Here is a 13,334-nt window from a genome sequence, read left to right as displayed (position 1 = left end):
TTTGCCCTGTGAGCACCAGGAAGAGGAGGTGAGACATCACAAAATCAATAAACATTTTTAAACATCTGGAGTTTGTTTTGTTCCTACATTACATTTCTAGAAGTGCTGACCTTATTTGAAGTTGGTGAAAAGTAGATACAACTGCGTTTTCACACTCTCATTAATTGTTACACTTATGGCACCATTTTGTACACATTCAGGACTTCTATAGAGAGTGTTGTATCCTCTTCTCAAAATAACCTCAACGATTTGCAACAGGCATTCTCCAGTCTTTGCTTTTGGATCAATATTAACAACACTAACTTTATGATTTTCAATAATCAGTCAGTTCGCACACCTTGTGAAGGTAGCGTTTCAACTTTTGATGGCACAACTCTGTAGTGCTCATTTAAATATTTGGGTATATGGCTGTACAGTTCACTTAACTTTTAATTATCAAATTAACTCAATAGTAGCTGAGGTAACATCAAGAATTGGCTATCTGAAACTAAATAAATCATCATTCACTCACTTTGCAAAGCATAATTTGATAAAAATGACAGTCCTACCTATCTTGGATTATGGCAAAATTATGTTCAGATCATCTTCATATATGAGATATTCTTTAACACAAAGGTACCATTTGTCAATGCTGCTCCCTTTAACTCTTGTACTATGTTATGATGTCCAGTTGATTCAACCCTTATATTGATGTATGATCCCCATCATGACAAAGGTGGACAGGATTTTATGTCTGCCACAGACACCAGTGAAGATAAAAAGTCCTTCAGAAAGAAAAGTTCATTGTGCTGTCTTTTGGGGTCCACACTTTGAATGTAAACATGCCTAATATAGCACAATGGTAACAACCCGTCACAGCAATTTATATGACCTTGTCAAATGGATGTCACTCCATTCTCACAAGCGGTTGCATTGGCATAATTTAATTTACAAAAGTCTGCTTAGTAAAACTCTAGATTACCTCTGTTCCCTTCATAATATTGCTACTAGTACTCATAGTTTAGGTTCTAGTGACTTCTAACTATGGTGTCCCCATGGGTTTGTACCACCCTGGGGCGCTCCTCATTCTTTTTTCTGCCCCTATGACTGAAATGAGTTGCAGAAAAACCTTAAAGATGAGTACCTTGGTCTGCTTAGCTTTGTTGAAGACATCTTAACAGATGTGGTTTGTTGCTTTGTGATGAATGTCAATGTCTTCCCATTTTTTTTATTGGTCTCCTGTCGTTTTGATGCAAACATTAACTAAGTGCCCCCTTTAGACTCTGTATTGTTAACGTTGTTGTGCAAAGTTTGTTTTATTTGTAGGTTATTTATATTGGACTGTCATTCTGTTTTTGTATTGTCACTGCAAACTCAGACCGAAAAAAAATGAAAAATTGTTCTCAATTGACCTACCAGGATGAACAAAGGTTCTAACTTGGTTTGATTTCTATCATAATTTGTTGTCTCAGTTCTGATTTGTTGTCCAAATCAGTTCATTTTAAACAATCTGATTCTGAGAATAGAGGAAAAAACAGAGTTTAATTTTACTGCACCTCAACTGGGAAAACATGTGAGGATCAGAACAGCAGAACGTATCAATTTACAGAGAGAAATTAATTATGATACCAAGAAGTTTACAATAGATACAACAAATTAGACTTGAGAAAGAAAAGTTTCCCTTTCTGATTCCTTCAAGCTTTATTTTACAAAAAAATACAACAATTCCAAACTATAGCATTTGAAGGTGCATTTGTAAACTCTAACATGCTGGATGTTCTGTCAGTATCCTTTTAAATAACAACCAATTTTATTTCAAGGTCACAAGGCGGGGTACACTTTATGTTGGCAGACAATCAAAGGTCATAATTTCAAATTTTAATATTCATATACAAATAGTACATTAGAAGTTTCATTGCATTGTGTTTATAAGTCCAAAAGTTATATTTATATATAAAACATGACTCATAATGATGTGCCAAAATTATTGAGAACATTTGAAAATTGAAAAAAATATATATATATTATCAATTTCTACTTCTATTTATTTTATTACCAGAATGTAGTAAAAGACTGATTATTTATTTCTAAATAAAATGGGTAAATATGATTGAACTCACAAAAAACAAACCAAAAAAAATCTAACTTTAGAAAAATTAAATAAGGTACAAAATACATTGTATTATTTTTAGTAGCTAACAACAGTGACTAAAATCTTGTCAGTGGCTTACAGGTTTAGATCTGTTGTCTCACACTCGTATACACACATTCTGTGTTTATGTCGTTCTTCTGTCTTCTTGATCTGTTGGACCTCTTCACATTCATAGCAGCATAATGGAGACTTTCTGTGTCTTTGTTCTCAGCCTGAAACCAAATTGACAGAAAAGAATTACAGATTGAATTTAGTGTGAATCCAAGATGAACACGAGAACTGAAGAGAGTTGAGTCTCACCTCTGTGCTTCTTAAGGGGGCAGCAGGTGATCTTTCCTCTGGTTATGAAACGGAAAAGTGTTACTTCAAGAACCCGCTTGTAGAACAGTGAAATAAGTTTGTGTACCTGTGGAGGTGCAGTTGTTTCTCTTGTTGATCCTCCACAAAAGAAAAAGCAGAAAAACAACGAGGACGCTCATGATGGTCAATAATCCAACCAAAGTGTGAAGAATCATAGAGTTCAGAGGAGCTGCAGAGTCTGACACCAAAAAAAAAAAATTACATTAAATTAATCTAAACATTGTCTTATTCACAAACTTTATTCTGTAAAGCTAAAGCTCACCTTTGAGGTCCATCTTTCCAAACAGTATGTGTCCACATGAGACAACAGCACAGTAGATCCGGACATGGGAGTCATTCAAGTTTTCAATGGGCAGCTCATAGAAACAGCTGTGTGTTTTTGTGTTGTTGTTTCTCTCACACTGATCATTCCTGCCTCCATCAGTGTAAATGAGTCCTGGATGAGAGTCTTCAGAGTCTTTGAACCAGTAAACTCTGTGTTCTCCATCACAGCTCCCAGTGTGTACTGTACAGTTCAGAGTCACAGAGTCTCTTGTCCATGCAGCCTCCTGCATGGACAACAGATCTACTGATTCCCTGAGATAAAAAGAAGCATCCTTCACATGGATGGTATAGCTTTTCAAAAATGTTAGTGTGTAAGATCCATGACTAACACAGTTATAAGTAGCTGAGTCTGAAAATTGCAAATTAAAAATCTGTAAGTGATGATTTTGGTTTTCCATGTCCAGTATGAAACGTGGATTGTTCTTGAATTCACCATAAAAGGTTACTTCTGTGTCATATACATAGAAACTGGATATGAGTTCAGGGTTTTTACCTAAACTTTGCTTGTACCAGAAGATCCGTCTTGAATTTTGATTTTCAGAAGAACATTCTAAAGTAACAGCTTGACCAACATTTACCGAAAAAAATACATTTTTCTGGGGTACAGAGGAGGACGATTTCAAATAAATCCTCTGTCCTGAAATTAAAAAAAAGAAAGAGCAAGAAACACATTATATATTTGAAAACCACAAATAGAAGAAATTTTTTAAAACTATGCAATCTATGCAAATATTAAAACCATAACTCACCATTTGTTCCGACAAGCAAACATGTCAGAAAGAACACAAAGAATTTAGAAGCCATCATGGCCTGATTCTCGACTTGAATGAAAATACAACTGATGGTATTTCACATTTATAGAGACAAGACAGCATTTGATTGGTTCTCTGAAGTGACACCAGCCTTAGGAAACATGATCACATGATCAAAACCACAACCAGTTTTGTGTCTGTACAAACGTGATGGGAGTGTCCACCTGCATACAGCTGAAGACTGATTTTAATCTCATCAGATACACACGTTTTGAATATTTTTTTTTTAGTATATAACTGATTTATACTGCAAAGTGTGATTGTCTTTTTATGCTAATTTGCTGTGTTGTATTTTCGTTTGTATAAAAAATTACTGGACTTCTTCTTCCTAGCTGAGGTCTCTGATAGTGAAGTTTCTACAGGGGCTGGAGATCTATTGAAAGGACCCAGCCACTTATGAAAGAAGACGAAACAGAAAACTTTAAACTTTACTTTGTTGGTCAAAGCACTTCCTCTCTCTCCCTCTACCCAAATCATGACACCGGCTGGAAGAGTGTTTTCCAGCAGGTGGTGGAACAACAGGAATACAATTCTATGTTCAGGCTGAGCCCAGCCAGGTCCTTTGAGAAGAGGCCCAGCCGCCTGGCACAAACTTACAACCCCACCTCCAAGACCTGACTCCTGGTTGGGGCCTGGTGATGTCAGTCCAGACAACTCTGACTGACAATGTTCCAGCCTCCAAAGCTTATCTTCTTGTTTGTAACAAAAGAAATTAGAGACTTTGATACAAAACATATTTAAAAAAGAAGAAGCTTGCACGCATGTGACAAAAAAGAAAAAAAAAACAATAGAAAATGAATGGTGTGAAACCTGTAACAGAATTTTCCTTTACCTGTAAATAATATGGATCAAAGAAATACCTTCATTTCAGAAGAGATTATTTGACATCCCAATGACAGTGGTGGACAAACTTTTAGCTCAGGCGCCATACTGGCTTTTCTTGGTGTCTCTCAGAGGGGTATTGGAGGAGGTCCCAATGTGGAACTTTATCTTACTAACGAGGGACTTCAAAGTCTAAAAGCGCGTGGAAAAAAGGAATGGCATACCTGATCTGAACCCCAGTTTGTCTATAACAAACACCATGTTTGAACACAAATGTGTCTATCAGTGCACATGGGTCTAGGACACAATGGACAAGAAGATAGTGATTGATTTTGGTTACATTTAAAGCCAGTCAAAAGCCAAGTGTCTAGGACACTCAGGTAAAAGGAGGGCAGAGCTGTCCACTGATCACTACCTTGTGATGAGTTGAGTTAGCTGCCAAGCAAGTAAGCCACCATTATGCCACCAGTAGACTTTGCAGACCCAAACATACTCAACTACCATATTCAGGAAACTTCAAACAGGTACTTAGAAAACAGGAGACACTTTTTTTGAGGGACTATGTTATCCACCTCTATGATATTTGGTGCTGTAGCCGCAAAGTCTCTGGTACCTCTCATGATGATGATCTCCAAACCTGTTTGCGATCACCTTAAGTAAGCAACGCCATCAAGGTAAAGAAGATGTCTTACTGAGGCTGGATGTCTTGTGGGATTCCCGAGAAAGCTGACAGGTACGAGCAGTCTGAGCAAACTGTGGTCCGGGCTGTTGTCGAGACAAAAACTCAGTCCTGTATTTGGTGAGACCAAGGAAAAAATACTCTAGATCGGCCTCAAAAAGATTTTAGCAAATACTTCTTCGCCTTAAGAGGGAAAAGCAGTTTTTGTTGTGGGCGGGGAACTAGTGGGGAGCTTTTGACTATATGATCCAGAAGGAGAAGGAAAACTTGATGATCTCCTCAACCTTGCTTACACCACTTTTGTTGAGGAAGCAAGGATTGAGTACTCTGATTTGGGGTTGTTCTTTGATGGCAAGGCACCAGGTTTGGATAAAATCCACTCTGAGTACCTAAAAATTCTGAATGTAGTGGGACTGTCCTGTCTTATATGACTATGGAGCATTGTGCGGCAGTTGGGGACTGTACCACTGGATTGTCAGACTGGGGAGGTGGTTCTGTCAGGGCCAGCCGTCCACCTGAGGCACTGATTCACCACACCTGCTCATCTCATCAGACGACCAGTTAAAAGCACATCCACACCCACCAGCCAACGTCGGTTCGTCTGCTCCACTCCGGTAGAGTACACCGACCCAGAGTTGTTACCAAGCCACGTCGTAAGTCAAAGCCTTTACTCCCCCACATCCTGTCACTAACGTTTGCTCTCCTGTCAAGGATCACCCGGACTCCCTCCTGTCACGCCTTGGACCAACCATCTGCCATCCAGGATCTCACCTCGAAATAAAAACCCTTCTTTCTCTCAATCCGTTGTTCTGCATTTGGGTCCTCCTCCACAAGTTCTCAACAGGTTCTCTTGAAATAATGAAGACCTGAGAGTTTGTTCCAACTACCAGGGGATCACACTCACTATGGTTCCTGTGAAAGTCTATTCTAGAAAATTAGAAAGGAGAGTTCGGCCAATAGTAGAACCTCAGTTTCAGGAACAATAGCGGGTTTTCTATCTTGGCTATAGAACAGTAAACCACCTACAATCTTTATAGGGTGTTGGAGGGCTTGAGAAAGTTTGATTAACCAATCCATATAAGTTTTGTGGATATGAAGGTATTCAACCGCTTTGTGGTTTAAGTCTGATAGCCTTACTTAGGGTTATCCTGTCCTTTTATGATCAGAGCAGGAACTTAGTTTGCAAAGGCGCAGTAAGCAGGACCTGTTTCTGGTGAATTTTAATACACATTCTGTTTGTAATCTTAATGGACAGAATAACAAGGACAGAAAGGGGTATCTGGTATGGGTATCACATGATTTCCTCTCTGCCATTTGCAGAATTGTCTTGTTGGCTTCATTTAGCCAAGACTTCCAGCTTTTATTGAGGCAGTTTGCAGCTGGAATAAAGAAAATTACAGAAATCAGATAAAGAAGACATACTGATCATCGAAAATCATTTATTTCTAGCTCCAACCATCCATCCATCCATCCATTTTCCTGACCGCTTTGTCCCTTTCGGGGTCGCGGGGGTGCCGGAGCCTATCCCGGCTACTGATGGGCGAAGGCGGGGTTCACCCTGGACAGGTCGCCAGTCTGTCACAGGGCCTCAATCACACATCCATTCACTCTCACATTCACACCTAGGGACAATTTAGAGTCACCAATTAACCTATGAAGCATGTTTTTGGACGGTGGGAGGAAGCCGGAGTCCCCGGTGAAAACCCACGCATGCACGGGGAGAACATGCAAACTCCACACAGAAAGGTCCCAGCTGGGATTCGAACCGGGGCCTTCTCGCTGTGAGGCAAGAGCGCTAACCACTGCACCACCGTGCAGCCCCTAGCTCCAACCAATGGAATTCAATTTTGTTACAATTTTGTCTGTGAAATGGACAGCATCATGTTGGAGCCAGACAATGTCAGTAAGCTTGGCCTGAATTTGACAGAGTCAACATCCTCATGATAATTGCTCTCACCAATCAAGAGTGAGCTTGTTGGAAGTCCACTCTTCTAAATTTGTAAGAAAATATTTCAGTCAAACATTTTAAACATTCGATTTAAGGTCTCATACTTTTGTCCAGGCGTCTGATTGGCCAGTTCACAACTTATATAAATTGCAATAAAGAAAAAAAATATCATGAAAACAAAGAGGATTAACAAGAAGATGTTAAAATCTATAATGTTTTTTCTGACAAAGTAACTGTTTATTTTTCAATAGAAGTCCAAAGGATTTTTGCTTCTTGGATCCAGCGGGTACTTCCTGTTTGTAATGTGATAGGGGAGGGGTCTCTCCATCCAGTTCTCTTTTACAGTTAGTGGGACACAATGGAGCTCTACATCCACCCTCAGGATCTACAGCATGATCGTTGTGTTCTCACCATAGGTGTCCACAGTTCTCCTCAAGATCGCTTTTGAAAAATGCGCTCCCTTAGGCGGCTGCAAGTAGAAGCGGCTCCTGGCGTTTTGCCTTATTTTCTTACTTTTTGATGTATTTTTGCTTCTGTACGTCTTTTTTTTGTGCTACTTTTGGCTCACTGCATCCACGCCGAGATGACTTCCTCCTTTGTTTACACCTTCGATCAGCTGCTGGCTCTAAAACAACCATCCTCCGAAATCGGAGTGAAGCCTCAACTGCCGGAGGAGCTTCGGAGGAGACGCCGTGGATGCAGGGCGGGAGTTAAACGGAGAATGAAGAAGCGGTGTTTTAAACCCTGTGTTCCCCCGATCATCATGGGGGACGTCAGGTCCCTGGCCAATAAGATGGGCGAGCTGGAGGCGCTCACACGGACCCAGCGGGAGTACCGGGAGGCCAGTATCATCTGTTTCACCGAAACATGGCTCAACGGACTGATACCGGACTGTAACGTTTCTATCGCCGGCTTCCTCACCGAGACACCACCGCGTGGGGTATGAAGAGAGGAGTAGGGCTCATAATTTCTGCTGACCATTTTGGACAATCCCTCCCACCCTCTCTTTGAAACTGTGGACACACTGGGGGCAGCTTCGGCTGTAGACTCTTGCAGCCCCGTTGCTCTAAGGAGCGGTGCAAGGGGTCGTTCCTGCCATCTGCCTTTAGGCTATATAACTCCTCCATGTGTGGAAGGTGAAAAGAAAACACCTTGGTGCTTTTTCTTAGGCTCTTTTTACATCTTTGTACATGTGTGTATATAGTCATTTTCTGCTGCTATGTGTGTACATTTGTTTATATTTATATTTATTCTGCTGCTATGTGTGTACATTTGTTTATATTTATATTTATTCTGCTGCTATGTGTGTACATTTGTTTATTTATATTTATTCTGCTGCTATGACTACTTATATTTATAAGTTAGTTACATTTTATTGATCATTTGAATTTTGTATTGATCTTTTAGCAGTTTAATGGTGTTTTGTGCTTTTCTTTATTATTAATTGCTGCTTCTACAACTGAATTTCCCTGCGGGGATGAATAAAGTTGATCTCATCTCTCATCTCATCTCTCATCCCACCTAAGAGTCTCTTTCATATCTGCAGCAGAGTCAAAATCATGAATCAGCATCCCATCTGAACTGTGATCAACTCCTTTCTCAGTAGCTGATTCCTCCTTCTTAATCTCATAGCTCCTGATCAAACATTCATTACACTGTCCAAAATGATAGTGTTTTTATGTTGTCCATAAAATCTACTTTACCAAAATTTCTTTATCATAACTAATAAAAACGTTTCAACAATTCATTTAGATACTATTTTTAGATTAATTATTTTGTCTCATCTACCTACAGTTTTTTTTAACAAATAAGATTATTTAAAAACAGTAACAAATTTGGAAAAAAAAGCATAATTAAGCAGTGCTCTATATAGATTATAAAGTACCAGTTTACAATAACCCCAGGCTTACACCACCAGCATCACGGCTCCGTTGCATTGTGGGAGTGGACTAGCTACAGCCGATGGCTTACACTGGCTGCTGCTCCAGCCACAGCCTGTGAAAGCTCAGCCCAGACAGAGTAGTGCTGGATCTCTATGATCAGCTTCTCAGTGTCCATGGTTATGACTGACAACGCTGTGCTGCAACACACTTTGAGTAACCCGAAAACTACATAATGTTTACGACACGCTGAAACCGGCAAGTTCAGCGGAAATTTTGCTTTATTTCTAGAAAAAAAACAGATGCACTTTACGTTCGCTTGCGTGGTTTCCGGTTTAAGTTGTGAACAGTCCCAACTTCACAGAAAGTGATGATGATCAGCTGCGTCCAAACGAAACTGATTCGCAGCGACGTAGAGGCAGACCCAAGATGTGAACACCCGCAGTTGAAGTTCCTCTGTTCTTTTAATGTTAGGAAAAGACTGCTGCGCACACAACAGAGCCGTGACGCTAGTGGTGTAAGTCTGGGGTAATGGTGCGTGTTGAAAAATGCTAAAAATAGCAGATTGTCACAAACAGGCAGACAGCTGTTTACTGAAGTAGATCAATCTCTTAAGAGATAACTGGTTGCTGGAGCCTATTTCAGCTGGTCTTGGGGGAAGAAGGGGTACACCATGAGCAGTTTGCCAGTCCATCAAAAAGTAACACTCTCATGTTTACACATAGGGTCAATTTAGAATCATTAATTAATCTACAAAGCATGTATTGGGACATTGAGAGGAACATATACACAAGCATGCATAAAAAGAAAGAAGCATATACCACACAGAAAATCTCTGATAGGATTCAAACTAGGATCTTCACACTGAGAAAAAAAAAAAGATAATTTTTCTTTTGTATCATTCTATTACAGACAAGGAAAGCAATGTAGCAAAATACTAGATTGATAACTTCCAAGAACAACTTAAACAGAAAAAAAGACAATCAAATATGTTTACTTTTAAACATTGAAATCATCTAAAAAATAAATGATTCGCCACAAAGTAAAAATAAAAAAGTCAAATTTTACAACTTTTATGCTATGCATAAAAAGATCATGATACAACCTCCTCCTAGACTCTAAAGTTCAGATCTGTTGTCTCACACCGGCATAAACACAGACTGTGTTTATGTCGTTCTTCTGTCTTCTTGATCTGTTGGACCTCTTCACATTTATAGCAGCATAATGGAGACTTTCTGTGTCTTTGTTCTCAGCCTGAAACCAAGTTGACAGAAAACGATCACAGCATGAATGTTATGTGAATCCAAGATGAACACGATAACTGAAGAGAGTTGAGTCTCACCTCTGAGCTTCTTAAGGGGTCGGCAGGTGATCTTTCCTCTGATTATGAAACGGAAAAGTGTTACTTCAAGAACACACTTGTAGAACAGTGAAAGAAGTGTCTGTACCTTTGGAGGTGGAGTTGTTTCTCTTGTTGATCTTCCACAAAAGAAAAAGCAGAAAAACAACGAGGACGCTCATGATGGACAATAATCCAACCAAAGTGTGTAGAATCACAGAGTTCAGAGGAACTGCAGAGTCTGACACCAGAAGAAAAAGCAGATTTATTTTAAATTCATCTGAACATTGTTTTATATACAAACTTGATCATATAAAGGTAAAACTCACCAGCAAATTCCAGTCTGGTCCCGTTTCCAAACAGTATGTGTCCACATGAGGCAACAGCACAGTAGTAGATCCCAGCATGAGACTCAGTCAGGTTCTTCATGTGGAGATTGTAGACACAACTGTGTGTTTGTGTGTTCTTCTGTCTCTCACACTGATCCTTCCTGCCTCCATCAGTGTAAATGAGTCCTGGATGAGAGTCTTCAGAGTCTTTGAACCAGTAAACTCTGTGTTCTCCATCACAGCTCCCAGTGTGTACTGTACAGTTCAGAGTCTCTCCTGGATGGATGTTCTCAGAGGACGACTGATCCACTGAAGTCTGAATGTAAGAAGAAGAGTTCTTCACATGAACACTAAAGCTCTCCAAAAAGACGAGTGAGAAAAATTCAGATCTCATGCAGTGGTAGGTAGCTGTGTCTGAAAAGTGTAAATCACTAATGTTCAAGTGAAAACTTTGTTTTTTTAGGTCCAGTTTAAAGCGTGGATTTTTCTTGAATTCCTCAAAGAAGGTCACTGTTGTGCTCTGTAAAACAAAACTTAAAATTATTTCAGGCTTTTTTCCCAAACTTTGCTTGTACCAGTAGATTTGGTTTGTCGTCTGATCTTCATAAGAACATTCTAAAGTAACATTTCCACCAACGTAGACGGATAGAAAATCATCTTTCTGCTGTACAGAAGAAGATGATTTCAGATGAATCTTCTGACCTGAAATGAAACAAAATGCACAATATTGTTAACAAAAGTCATAGAAATATGCTTTGAAATTAATGCAAATATCGAAACTATAATTTACCATTTTCTCCCACAAAAAAACATGTCAAAAATAGAAGAAAGAGATTAGAAAACATCATGTCTGGATTCTCGGGTGGAATGAAAATTCAACCGATGGTCTTTCACATTTATAACGAGAAGACTGCATTTGATTGGTCCTTTCAAATGACTGAAGCTTTAGGAAACATAATCACATGATCAAAACCACAACCAGCTTTGTGTCTGTACAAATGTGTTGTCACTCACTTTGACAGAGTGACTATTGCTTATATTCCTATGTCATTTTTGCAACTAAATATTATCAGATAAAGAAGAGTTTATTTAGAAGAAGACTAACATAAGAAGTTTTTATATTTTGTTCTGCTTTTTTTCCCTTTGTGTGTTTTTGTTTGCATTAAAATTTTTGGAGTTCTGCTTCCTAGTTTGACAACAGACCCTCGTGCCTTTTCCACAGATGATAAAACAACAGGAAGCCAATAGCCAATTCGGAGCCTCTTCAGCCTGAGCCCAGCTATGGTCTCTTGGGCGAGGGACAGTCACCAGTAGGGATGTCCCGATCCGATCACGTGATCGGAAATCGGGCCCGATCACGTGTTTGAGGACTCGGTCGGAATCGGACTCCTTTGTCCGATCATGATCGGATATTTCATTTATTCTCATTATGATCATAGCTTTATATTTCATCTTACCATTTCGGATAAATACTCCACTAGAAGTCTGTATGTAAGGAAAAGATCACAAAATGTCATCACTAGAAAATGCAGCAGAAAATGACAGCAGCTCAAGCAGAAGGCTAACTTGTAAACAAAGCTAGCTAGAAAGCTAACTTCCGGGACCAATAACTATTTTAAAAACGCTTTAAACTGACAGCAAATGTCTCTATTGGTTTGTCATAACTCAAACAACAACCTCTGAAGGTATTTCAACAGAAAAAGACAGAATTTTTTTTTTCTTTTTAATGTGAAGCTCTTCATGCTGCAGACAGATGGCTACACAGCAGCTGCTAACTGCTACATGCTAGCGCCGTGATTTAACTCCTTAGGACCCCAGCTGTTCTTTGATATGCCTGTTTTATTTATCTGACAGAAAAATAACAGTTAAGAAAATTAACTACTGTGGTAATAAACCGAAAATGTGATGTCTTAAGAACTTAAAAAGCACATAATCTTAAAAATAACTATATAAATAAAACTGATAAATTAAAACTAATAATAATATCAGCTATTCATGAACACTCATCAAATTTTATGCTAAAACAAAGTCATAATTTATTTTAAAGAATTTTAAATGAGGACAGGAATCACATTTGGTCAAAAATGTTCAATAGCTCTAAAGATATTAAAGCTAAAGTCACTAAACTTTATCACATGACTAATTATCACTTATATAACAAGAAAATTGTATTTTTTTCCTAGTTTATATTTGCTGTATTTTTACTTGTTTATTAAAGCTACTTCACAGAAGTGTTTCATTTAAGTTTTTAATGAAGAAGGTTATTGAAATATAAATAAGGGACAACACTGATCTGTTTCTTCAATTTATCCATGTTTTAAATGTTTTATAAAAGTATCGGATCGGGACTCGGTATCGGCAGATACACAAAAATCAAATGACTTGGAATCGGATCAGGCCCAAAAAAACCTGATCGGGACATCCCTAGTCACCAGGCACTCACTTACAATCCCCAATTCCAAGCCTGACTCCTGTGTGGGCACCGAGTGACATCATGTTGGACGCCTTCAAGTTTGATAAATGGCTTGGTCACACAGAGTATATTAAAGACAATAGTATGAAAGGATTGGACTGGTGACCTGTCCAGGGTGTACCCTGCCTTTGCCCAAACAGTAGTTGGGAATGCTCCAGCAAACAAGGAATCACAAACCAGACTGAGCAGATTTTTTAAATGGATTGATGGACTGGCGGAATCAGCAGTGTCAGCATC

General features: G+C 39.0%; 2 protein-coding genes across 2 annotated transcripts; both read right to left on the bottom strand.

Annotated features, from left to right (window-relative positions):
- Positions 1-2,532: 2,532 nt before the first annotated feature.
- On the bottom strand, positions 2,533-3,619 carry LOC112139532. The gene is made up of 2 exons (XM_036210747.1): positions 3,565-3,619; positions 2,533-3,452 (listed from the first exon to the last, which is right to left on the bottom strand). The coding sequence occupies exons 1-2, from the start codon at positions 3,617-3,619 to the stop codon at positions 2,743-2,745; spliced, it is 765 nt and encodes a 254-aa protein (XP_036066640.1). The 3' UTR covers positions 2,533-2,742.
- A 5,809-nt stretch (positions 3,620-9,428) lies between these two features.
- Positions 9,429-11,472, bottom strand: LOC112139542. The gene is made up of 5 exons (XM_024262360.2): positions 11,415-11,472; positions 10,625-11,326; positions 10,405-10,536; positions 10,299-10,336; positions 9,429-10,210 (listed from the first exon to the last, which is right to left on the bottom strand). The coding sequence occupies exons 1-5, from the start codon at positions 11,470-11,472 to the stop codon at positions 10,082-10,084; spliced, it is 1,059 nt and encodes a 352-aa protein (XP_024118128.1). The 3' UTR covers positions 9,429-10,081.
- Between the last annotated feature and the right edge of the window lie 1,862 nt (positions 11,473-13,334).

This window comes from Oryzias melastigma, unplaced genomic scaffold (assembly GCF_002922805.2).
Source record: "Oryzias melastigma strain HK-1 unplaced genomic scaffold, ASM292280v2 sc00231, whole genome shotgun sequence".
In the NCBI taxonomy this organism is placed as follows: Eukaryota; Metazoa; Chordata; class Actinopteri; order Beloniformes; family Adrianichthyidae; genus Oryzias; species Oryzias melastigma.
The sequence above is the reverse complement of the archived record's forward strand: the minus strand, read 5'-3'. Positions and strand labels throughout refer to the sequence as shown.